The 12,205-nt window shown below is 35.5% G+C and overlaps 1 protein-coding gene across 1 annotated transcript; it reads right to left on the reverse strand.

Moving 5' to 3' along the window:
- Positions 1 to 685: 685 nt before the first annotated feature.
- Positions 686 to 3,438, reverse strand: LOC130940296 (uncharacterized). Its single transcript, XM_057868400.1, has 6 exons — positions 2,993 to 3,438; positions 2,203 to 2,296; positions 1,872 to 2,032; positions 1,471 to 1,498; positions 1,260 to 1,368; positions 686 to 980 (listed from the first exon to the last, which is right to left on the reverse strand). Exons 1-6 carry the CDS (start codon positions 3,245 to 3,247, stop codon positions 899 to 901), a joined length of 729 nt encoding a protein of 242 aa, XP_057724383.1. The 5' UTR covers positions 3,248 to 3,438; the 3' UTR covers positions 686 to 898.
- Between the last annotated feature and the right edge of the window lie 8,767 nt (positions 3,439 to 12,205).

Here is a 12,205-nt window from a genome sequence, read left to right on the forward strand (position 1 = left end):
AAAACTTAATTACAGAAGAGATGTTAATCCCTTATATACATACAAATATACAATAGATAAGTGCCATGTCAGCTGGCTTCTAACAGATTCTAACAAACGGAATTGATCAGTACATGTCAAGTTGCAAGTTCTAACTACTCCTAACCTCCTACTTTCCACAATTAGTAAGTTGTTAGTTCAGTTCGTTAGTCTGCTTCCGTACGAGTCAGGTAACATTGGGGCAAGTGGCATTGGCCCACCCTATAGCATAGAACTCAAAAGTGAAACCCATTGTGGTAAAAATGTGTGAATTAAGCAAAATTCGTTAATAGTTTACGATGAATTTTCCAGAAAGACCACCATTGTCTAAGTAAACAGGGTCACGAACTTCAACACCACCCCCCCCCCCCCCCCAAAAAAAAAAAGAATTGTGTTGTCTTTCGAAAAAACGGAAAAACTGTATCGAGTATTTACTCATTATCATTGAAATGAAAGAAACTTTTGGAAAGACAAATGCTATAGAAAATAATTCAATTTTGGTGGGTGACTTTATAATATTAAGTAGACGAGATAACAAAATCCGGACCGATAAATTTTACATAAAGAGTCGATATCAAAACATAGAATTTCGTAACTTAAATGACTTTTAGATGGCAGGTTGAGTCATGCGGGAGGGAAAATATGTTCAAGCTTGAGTTCGTGAATATGAATTTGAATTGCACTCAGGAACATTACAATGGAGATATTTACAAGATCAGACTAAGGTAAGATCGATTGATCAGTGATGCAAACACATTGAATTCCAAATTTACATCAAACAGCGCGGAAAACCAATCCAATCCGAATTGCAAGGACAGGCCAGTGTACAAATGCTAAAACTACTATATCACAACCTTTCCCCAAGCTGCATTTCACAATTTCAGAGGAGCTTTGATATGACTTGGCAAGAAGTCCAGAAAGCTTTAGTAGCAACCTTAACAATAACAGGGTTTTGATATATCCTGTAGACAATCGAGAAGGATCAATGAAAATGAAATTAATACTTCCTCTTTTGTCTTTTATTTGTATCCAGCGACAAATTAAACAGAACCGAAGGAGTAAGTTCAATGCCCTTGCAATTGTTTATACTGAATCAAAAGTAATTTCCCAACAGGCAGTACATAGTCATGCCATAACATTAATTCAGGGGATGGTCTTGCATCATGCGAATGCATTAATATATTTCTAGGGTGTTTGCCTGTTTGGATATAACTTTCAGGGTTTACGGTATAGACACTTACCCAATGGCTGTAGCCCCCCATGATGCAACATTATAGATGACTTTGCTACCATCCCATGCTTTTCGAAGCTTTCCCTTTTTCTGTTTTACCGAAAATGTCTTGCAGAGTGCTGATAAATATAGTGAGAATACGAATTTAGCAAATTGTTTTCACTCATACTTAGATAAATAACAGAAATAAGATGACAGTAGGAGGGAAACAGTAGACTCACCTTCCTGGAGTTGATTAGGAGTCAAATCCTGAAAGAAGCAAAGTATTAGAGAGAGTAGGAACTCCAGATACAATTACACTAAATAAAATATTTTCTGTTGTTCATAGTTAACACTCTTTACATCATACACTTCTAAGCATTACTCAAATGAAGCTATGGTTGGATTTTAAGAACTACACGTTGTTTGGATATTTCACGGTGACTGAAATGTATTAGAATTTGGTCAGAAGGTACTTTTAGCTCAAAGGATTTGGAAATCCTTTTTTCTTAACTTATAAAACAACACTTAAGAATTTGATTCAGAATCTAGCACAATGAATCTGAAATATAGCTAAGTATTAAATTCGTATGTATATCTGGCAAAGCCTACTGAATAACAAGAGGATATACAGAATACTTACTTTAGTCTGCTTAAGGGATAACAAATATGCAGCCATGAAGCAAGCAATACCCTCCACTATGTCTTCTTGTCTAACAAGAACGTAATCATCTTGGTCTGAATCAACATCTTCACCATCCCAAAGATCATTTTCACTAACCAAATCCCAAGAACTACATTCTTCTGCCATAACACAAGCATTTTTCGCTCATTAGCATTCTAAAGTTCTATAGTAAAGAGAACAACTGATTAATTCAAATAACTTGTCTCCATTATAACCATTCCATAAATAACTTGACAATATCTTAATACCATGCTCAAGACAGAAAGAAAGAAAACATTTGGATGCATACCAAAAGCTGCATTCTGTGAAACTGTCGCCTGGGCCAACTCTAACTTTTCAAGGAAGTCAGGGCCTTCGACTCTAGATTTGAGTAAGTCACATAACTGCATTGAAGCACACAGAATGCGGTGTTACAAAGGAGAATATCGAAATTTTGTAGCAAAATTTTGGCCATTGGAAACGTTAGTATGCAACAGAGGGAAAAATCCATTGCAGTGCACGTGAATGGTGATAAATTCAATGACAAAACTAGCTAGTTACAAAAATTTTCTCCAACATCAAGCATCAAGCAGATAACACCACCAAGGTAAGAACATCATTTCAGCATGAACAATTAAGCTTCCTAATCATCCCCCAAATTACTAAACCCCAAAAGAAAAACCAGAATAAAAAGAATTATTAAAAGCATTTATTGCATGCTCACACTTCCCAAAGTATTATTAAATACCCTTACTTTTTCATTAAATACTCTATATTGCTCATAGTAAATAAAATCATCTTTTGTAGTCCCTTTCTTTATATGATTTCACTAAAAAAGTTTGAAACCAGTTACAAAATTTTAAAAAATAAAAATTAGTAAGAAAAAAACACGCATCTAATTTGAAAGCTGGGTACTTCACGAAATTAAACAAGCTCCGAAAGGGGGGAAAAAAGTAAAAAATAAAGAGTCAAATTCCCAATAACCATAACATAACATCAGTGTTACATAGAAAAAAAATTGAGAACGAAGTAGAATTCAAAGTCAATCTAGGGTTCCACTCGCACAGTAATAAATCATCCATAAAAACAACAAAATTTACCTGATCGGTTTCAGGATCGGCAGGCGTTATAGCACCAGGTGCATCGCAATCAGAATCGTGTTGTTGTTCATCATCGGAATTACAAGAAGATGAAGCGTCGTTTAACAGTTGAAGGGCTCTTTGGCACTGTTCCAGAACGGCTTCAAGGGTTTTCCTCTTCACCCTAACCCGATCCACATTCTCGTTTCGGATCTGAACCTCCTCTTCGTCCAGGTTTGGATCCAAGACAGAGGGAGAAACCTCCACCACCTCCATTATTCCGACAATTTCAGAAAACACCCAAAAAAATTTAAATTAAATTAAAACCTTTTTTTTTTTAATGTGTGTTTGGGTCTTTGGGATGGGAGGGGTGGCCGATTGTTATTACTTATTAGCGTTAAGGAATAATAATATTGCCGAGTTTTGTTGTATTGCTTGCAATACATAGGATTTGGGAACCTAGAAGAGAAAAAATCAAATTTTTAAAATATTTTAAGTTTCGTAATTTTTAATTAAATATTAAAAAAATGGATCCTGTATCTATCTACAGGGGTAGAGAAGTAGAGCTGTTGAGTGTAGGACATTATTGGTACAGGTTGCTCGGACAAACACGTGCTTCTTCTCCTCTTTTAAATTTGATATATTTATTCAGAATTTTAAACAATTAGATATTCATTATCATTTATCTTTTAATAAGTTATTATCTGTAAAAAATTAATAAAATAATTATTTATGTTTAAACTTTTTTAATATATTTAAAATTTAAAATCATATTTTTCATAATTAAAATATTTAAATTTAAATTTAATAAAATAAAAATAATAAATTAAAATTAAACTCTAACAAAATTAAAAACAAAATACTATCAAAATAAATTTTTTCGATTCTAAATCTAGTATATATAATTTTTTCGGTTCTAATTTCTTTTGATGATATGATTATTAGGTAAATTTTATATATGGATGAGTTTGTATGAGTTTTGTAGTGTTCAAAAAGCTTTTTATATATTATAATGGTCGGCTACACATACAAGCCTTTTTTGACTTACAAGTTTTACAAGTTGGCCCAGTCTAAAAAAAAATCACGCGCACTCACTCCTTAGAATGGAGCGTCCAACGCACGCGCCCCACACAACAGTTGCGTTTTCTAAAACACGCTCATTATGGCGCACTTTTCCTCTTCTCCCTCAAACAAAACACAAACCGTCAAATTTCAGGACACTTTCGAAAGCGATTATGAAGAAACTTTCCAACTCCTCGTGAAGATTAAAAGAAATCAAGAACAAAAGATACAAATCTCCATAAAAAATCAGCAAAAAAAAGGAAGAAATATTATTCAAGGTAACGTATTATTTTACTGTTCTTCAAGGTTTTTCACATTTCTGTTTCTGATTTCCAAATCGAAACACTATATCGTGAGTATTTCTCACTCTGTTTCTTCTAGGTTATTCTAGGTTTTACTGTTCTTCTTGTTTTAGATCTCATAGTACTGTTCTTCTTGTTATTCTAGGTCATACCCAAATAGATCAAGTTCTTCGTTTACGCTATCTTACATACTTCTAGTGAATACTTTAACGTGTGTTTTGATCTGTTTGGTACATATTTTGTGTATGTTTACATGTTTTTTAAGTAGGTTTGTGCATATTTACATGAAAGACTCTTCCTCTTCTAACTGAGTTTTAGGTGTATATGGAGAATTTTTGGGTGTATATGGCCTATTGTCGGGTGTATATCTATGACTTGGCATCCGACTGTTACTTCCAGTGGCATTTTGAACTTAAATATATTTTTGAACTCATATAATCCAAAAAATGTAGAAGTGTATAGGACTGATTTATATATTAGGAGTTTTGAAGTCTAACAGTTAGTATTCTAATTGTGCTTGACCTTGTAGTGTCATTTTATGGTGTTTGGCTGAATTGAATATGATTTTGAACTGATTTAATTTCGTTTAATTAAAAAAAAAAAAACAAAATGGATATGGGACTGGATTTGGGTGTATGTGGCTAATATTGGGGTGTATCTGACTGATCTATGGGTGTATGTCTCTGATTTTTGAGTGTATTATTTAACTATTGACAACATCTCATTTTCATTGCAGTATAGGGTGTATCTGACTGATCTATGGGTATATGACTCTGATTTTTGGGTGTAGTTTTTATCTATTGACAGCATCTCTTTTTCATTGCAGTAAAAATGACAAGCAAAAACCAAGGTGAAAAAAAAATAATGTAAGCATAAATTTATATCTTAGAACAAGTCAATTTTTCCTAATACAAATATATCTTATACTAATGACTCTAATTTTGCTTTGTTTATAGCAAACCAAGGACTTGAATTGTGCAACCCACTTGTTGAGTGAAAAATTTGGAAATATGAGCGAGGAAAAGAAAGCAATCGTTCGGAATTTAGGTTTTGGTGGACTGATGCACATCCCGCCACTAAGGGTGCATCACAAACTATTAAAGGAGTTGGCTAACTCCTTTAAACTTGGGAAAAACACACTCGAAACCGGCTACGGTTCACTTAGAGTTAAACCCAGCACAATAAGGGCTGCGCTTGGGCTCAACGCATCAGGTAACTCATTACAAAAAACCTCTATACTTCCATTCTTCGTAATATATTATTCTGCTATCATATAATAAAGAAACAAACATAGGTATATATGAGTGATATTAGGGTGTATATGAGTGATGTTGGGGTGTATATGAGGGATATTGGGGTGTATATGACTGACGTTTGGGTGTATGTCAAGTGATTTTCATTGTAAGTTGTTTTCTTTTTTGTAGGAGATCTATTTCCTCAGAAAGTCAGTTATAAGGAACTTTCTGAAGAGAACAAACATATTTTTAGAAGATTCCAAGGGAAGACTCTAAAAAGTCTGACAGATGAGATGATGAGTATTGGTGTTGGCAATAAACAGGATCACCTCATGTTCAAGAGGATTTTCATTCTCTATATACAAATGTTGTTCCTGTTGCTAACCACAATTAACAAAATCTCCACTGTGCACCTAGCTCCTATTTTCAAGATGGATAAAATAAAGGAGGACAACTGGGAAGCACATGTTCTAAATTTCATCATCAAGTGCATCACTAATTACAATCTGAAAAAGAAGAAATCAATTGACGGCTGCCTGTTTGCCCTGATGATAGTCTATTTCCATCTGTCAACAAAAAAAGAGAAAAAATGAGAAGAAAGAGCTGCACAACCATGGATTACCAACTGGAATAAAGAGCAGTTGGTTGAAAGGATGAGAGCTGAAATGGATGAACATATGGTAAGTGAACAAAATATCTTGGGTGTATTTTATTTATGTGGATGCTGTTAACTAACATTTCTACTGTTTCAGGGAATTGTAAAGATGGAAGAAACAAAGGAGAAAGTGAAACAAATGAAGAAAAGAGAAAAAAACAAAAAAAAAAAAACAAAAAAAGAAGGCAAGTTCATCATCATCTGAGAGTGAAACAACTGAAAGTGAAGTCTATTCTACCTCTAAGTCTGAGACTGAAGAAGACTCAAAGGAACCAAAAAGGAAACAATCCATCCGAACAGCCAAAAAGTAAGAAACATACTTGGGTGTATTTTGTATCTTCATTTGGGTATATTTTGTGTCTTTATTTGGGTGTATTTTGTCTCTTTTAGGGTGTTTTTTAATAATGATTATTTGCCTTCTAGATTGGAATCCAAAAAACGGAAGAAGATTCAGGAGGATTTAGATTCAGAAATTGAATCGAATGATGAGTAATGTTCTGAAATTATCATTGCTTTCCTTTCCATTTATTCTCAAAATTTCATGTATTAACATAGCGTCTCTTATTAACTTTCAGAAGCGAAGAATTATCACCAGTAAAGAAGCAAAAAACAAAGAAAAAAACTCAGAGAACACCCCAAAAGTAAGCACTGCTTTGGATAGTATTTTCTGATCAATTTTCTTTTGTATTTCTGATTCATACTTGTTTTTTGCCCCCAGGACACAATCCAAAAAGAAAAAGCTCATTGTTGAGGATTCATCTCCTGAACAAACTTAATCCTATCATGGGTAGGGTACTTTGAAATCTATATTACCATTTATCATCAAAATTATATTTATTAACATGTTCTTTTATGCATGTACTGTCAGATCTGAAATTGGAACTGAGGAATTAGAAGAATTCTTAAGGGAATTTAAGAAGAAGAAAAACAATGAAAAATATACTGCACAGGGGTTTGTTATGTTTGGGGTGTATATTACCGATTTTAAGGTGTTTTCGTTGCTAATAATTTTTTCTGGTTTCTAGGGAGAAGGGAGCTGACTTGCAATCGATAGAAGGTCACTATGACTCATCTGAAACGTAAGAACCTTTATTTGATAAAATGTTGTTATCCTGATTTAACCGTATGGTATTTTTACTGAATGATATCTATTGTATGTTTAGAATACCGGAGGTAAACTTAGGAAATGATGAGCCTTTGTCTCAAGCACACACAAATCAAAGCAGCATAAACAAACCAGAGAATAGCATGTAATTTCTCTTTCTAATAACGGTTGCTTTTATCTTTTATTACCTTTTGCTTCTAATTATGTATATATTTTTTTTTAGAAAAAAAGCCCTTTACTGTTTTAATCAAGAAAAAAAAGGCAGGAAAAAAAAGCAAAAAACTGGAAGTGCGTAAGTTCTCAAAAGACAAAGCCTGTATTTCTTTTGAATGCTTGGGGTGTATTTTGAGTTTCTTTGGGTGTATTTCAGGTTGAGTTAAGTAGAAGAATAAGCAAATGACACAGCTGAAGAGAACATGATCATTGTGCAGGAAGAGACACAGTCACAAACTGAATCGCTTTCAATGTGAATTTTTCAACTAAATTTCAACCTTATAACCATTTTATTTTCACAGGCTTTCTTAACCTTTTATTTTTGTCTTGTTTAGAGTTCTGATTCAAGTTTATCTACCTTTGTCCCAGACAACCCCCGTGCCATAAAATTGAACCAACCCCAGTGCTAAAAAATGAACCAACCCCTGCAAAGTCTCCAAGTGAAAAAATTAATGAAGAAACTACAAAAAGGTAAGGAATAATCTTGGAATGTATTTGGTTATTGTTTGGTTGTATATTGTCCTTGTTGGGGGTGTATATTGTCCTTGTTGGGGTGTATATTGTCGTTGTTGGTGTGTATATCTTCACAATTGCTCTGTAACTAATTTTTTTATAACATGATTCGTTTAATGTAACGCTGCAGCACTTCAGAACCACACCCAAAACCTGAAGAAGCACACCCACGCTTCCACCAGCTCCATCTAAAATGTAAGTTTAGCAGAGTAAAATTCAGTTTTCAATATCAATCGTCTATTCTTATTCTTATAGTACATTATATGTCATCACGCAGTAATCCAGCCCTAGAAGGTGCTGCTGCACTGATGATGATGGCAAGGACAACATCCTACATTCCTAAAGAAGGTCCAGTGTCATCATTCAGCCTTGGCTTGACTGATTCAAGCCAAGAAGAAGCAGCAACACAAGAGGGGCTGAGGGCAAAAACTCCTGAAACGCCAAAACTAATAGAACAATTAGGGGACCTGATGGAAAAAATTGCAAGCAGTGTGGTGAAAACATAAGGTAAAGGTCCACAGATTCAAAAGCTGAGTGGTGAACAAAGTTTTGAAAAGTTTGAAACTCCTACCAGGACCAACGAGATGTTGGCTGAGATGAAAGAGAAATGCTACATTTGGGCCACACGTGTCAAGACATACGGAGATGGACGCATTAACGAGTATGATGCCATGTGCACACTCAATGCCCAAGATCGATGCACTTTGTCAAAAGTCCACTTCGCATCTCTCAAAGCCGCTACACATATAGAAGCTAAGGTAATATTAGAATAACATTAATTAATTTATCATGAAATGTAACTGCAATGTTGATTGATGTAAATTGATTTGAGCTTTTTTTTTCTAGATTGTCTCTACCATGTGCCTTATCCTTAACCAGCAAAACATTAAAAGCTTTCAAGAAGAAGTATACTGTCTGCTCCCTGATATTGTGGTAAAGTGTACTTCAACTAATCTTGGGTGTATTTTTTGTTTTCATTTGGGTGTATTTTCTGTCTTCATTTGGGTGTATTTTCTGTGTTCAATTGGGTGTATTTTCTATATTCATTTGGGTTCAGTATTTCATTTGGTGTTTCACAATTATTGCAGAACATGGCCATTGGAAATCATCCAAATGGAGAATTCTTACAACCTAAAACTAATAAGCCATTCAGGGTAGAATACTACCCAATGTTTATTCCCTTCTTGGACCTAAAAAATTAGCATCATATCCATATATAAGTTTTCGTTTCTAAAACTTCTTATTACCATTCTTTACTTATGTGCCAAATAAACTAAAACACTGTTCAATGTGGGCATGCTTCAGATTTTTGCACCTATTTGCTATTCAAACCATTGGTGGTTATGGGTGGCTGATGTAAGAAAGCGAAAATTTTATATACTCGACCCATATCAGAAGACATGTCCATCCGATGGCAGAATGGACCTAAATAAATTCATTGTAAGTTGGTTCTGTGTTCTGTATTTTAATAGTTGGGTGTATTTCTGTTCAATATAAGATGTAAGTATGTACTCCTTTGGGTGTACTCCTTTATTAAATTTATTCATATATTACTTATTTGTTTTGTGTTTTAAGGGATATGTAATTTCAAGAATGAGAGTATATGCTGGGGGACACCTCTGAAAAGAAAGGACAAGGAAATTGAACCACCATACTAAGGGTGTACATGGCCAGGCCCGGCCCGAAGACCCGGTCCGGCCCTGAAAACTTTAGGGGCTAATTTGGTGTGATTTCACCGGGTTTAGGGCCAGGTAAGGGTCTCAAAAATAGACCCGGTCATTATTTCGGGTCGGGTCTGGGCCATAGCTCGGGTCACCTGAACTCGGCCCGGTGGTCCGGTCATCATACACAATTAATATTTTGTGTTATTAGTGATGGATTATGGCTATTCTTTTGTGAAATTTAAGTATTGTAAACCTTAATATTTTGTGTTATTAGTCATTATAAGACTATAAGTTAATATTTTATGTTTAGAATGCATAATATTATGTTATTTGTATTGATTTAAATATTTGGTGTTATTAGACAATATTAATATTGATTGTGGTTATGCTTTAATTTTGAAGAAGGGTTTATTCTTGTGTTATTATGAGAATGTTGTGATGTTATGGAATAATTATTTTCCAAAATTTAGAGGTTTAAGAGATGTAGAATCCAACTTTTGGTGATGTCGTGATAAAGTTGATCAAGACCCGGACTTCACCCGGTCTAGACCCGGCTTTAGTGTGGCCCAAAAATAACATGATTTCATCGGGTCTAGGGCCGGGTAAGGGTCTCATAAATAAACCCGGTCATTATTTAGGGTCGGGTTCGGGTCAACGCGAACCCGGCTTCACCCGGCCCATGTGCACCCCTACACCATACATTAACATATCAGGCTGAAAGACAAGGTATAAATCTTTCACTCTGAAAATTAAACTTTTCTATATGTAATTTGTAATTTATTTCTTGTTTTTCAGCTATGACTGTGCTATTTATGTAATGAAGTGGCTTGAGATAATTCAGCCCGAAAACGTTAAAAGGGAAAAGTATGAGTGGGACAATTGGACACAGGTAATTGTGTTTAAAATTATATAACTCTGTATTACTTTACTCAATTAGCATGGTTGATTAAACAGAATATTCTTTCAAACTGTAGGACGAGGTGGACCATGGTGCACGAAATTGTGATCACTACTTTTCACAACTCAAATAATCCCTGGTAATGAATCCAAAAACTTGGTACTCAATACCATGGTATAAACACAACTTCGCACAACTAACCAGCAAGTGCACTGGGTCGTCCAAGTAATAAACCTTACGCGAGTAAGGGTCGATCCCACGGAGATTGTTGGTATGAAGCAAGCTATGGTCACCTTGTAAATCTTAGTCAGGCAGACTCAAATGGTTATGGATGATATATGAATAAAACATAAAGTAAAGATAGAGATACTTATGTAATTCATTGGTGAGAACTTCAGATAAGCGAATGGAGATGCTTTGTCCCTTCCGTCTCTCTGCTTTTCTACTGTCTTCATCCAATCCTTCTTACTCCTTTCCATGGCAAGCTGTATGTTGGGCATCACCGTTGTCAGTGGCTACAGTCCCGTCATCTCAGTGAAAATGTTCAACGCACCCTGTCACGGCACGGCTAATCATCTGTCTTGTTCTCAATCAGGTTGGAATAGAATCCATTGATTCTTTTGCGTCTGTCACTAACGCCCAGCCTTCAGGAGTTTGAAGCTCGTCACAGTCATTCAATCATTGAATCCTACTCAGAATACCACAGACAAGGTTTAGACCTTCCGGATTCTCTTGAATGCCGCCATCAATTCTAGCTTATACCACGAAGATTCCGGTTAAAGAATCCAAGAGATAAACATTCAAGCCTTGTTTGCTTGTAGAACGGAGGTGGTTGTCAGGCACGCGTTCATAAGTGAGAATGATGATGAGCGTCACATAATCATCACATTCATCAAGTTCTTGAGTGCAAATGAATATCTTGGAATAAGAACAAGCTGAATTGAATAGAAGAACAATAGTAATTGCATTAATACTCGAGGTACAGCAGAGCTCCACACCTTAATCTATGGTGTGTAGAAACTCCACCGTTGAAAATACATAAGAACAAGGTCTAGGCATGGCCGAATGGCCAGCCTCCCAATGATCTAAGAACTAGACGTCCAAAGATGATCTAGAGATCTGAAGTGATCAAAAGATGAAAAATACAATAGCAAAAGGTCTTATTTATAAAGAACTAGTAGCCTAAGGTTTACAGAAATGAGTAAATGACAAAAAAATCCACTTCCGGGCCCACTTGGTGTGTGCTTGGGCTGAGCATTGAGGCATTTTTGTGTAGAGACTCTTCTTGGAGTTAAACGCCAGCTTTTGTGCCAGTTTGGGCGTTTAACTCCCATTCTTGTGCCAGTTCCGGCGTTTAACGCCGGGCAGTTTTGAGCTGATTTAGAACGTCGGTTTGGGCCATCAAATCTTGGGCAAAGTGTGGACTATTATACATTGCTGGAAAGCCCAGGATGTCTACTTTCCAACGCCGTTGAGAGCGCGCCAATTGAGTTTCTGTAGCTCCAGAAAATCCACTTCGAGTGCAGGGAGGTCAGAATCCAACAGCATCTGCAGTCCATTTCAGTCTCTGAATCAGATTTTTGCTCA

This window comes from Arachis stenosperma, chromosome 7 (genome assembly GCF_014773155.1).
Source record: "Arachis stenosperma cultivar V10309 chromosome 7, arast.V10309.gnm1.PFL2, whole genome shotgun sequence".
NCBI lineage: Eukaryota > Viridiplantae > Streptophyta > Magnoliopsida > Fabales > Fabaceae > Arachis > Arachis stenosperma.

What these genes read in the sequence shown, in the direction of transcription:
- LOC130940296 (XM_057868400.1), bottom strand. Translation starts at nt 3,247, where the DNA reads ATGGAGGTGGTGGAGGTTTCTCCCTCTGTCTTGGATCCAAACCTGGAC. An exon ending in CCGATCCTGAAACCGATCAG is followed by an intron (nt 2,297 to 2,992) that starts GTAAATTTTGTT and finishes GCTTCAATGCAG; the next exon opens with TTATGTGACTTACTCAAATC. An exon ending in TATCCCTTAAGCAGACTAAA is followed by an intron (nt 1,499 to 1,871) that starts GTAAGTATTCTG and finishes TGCTTCTTTCAG; the next exon opens with GATTTGACTCCTAATCAACT.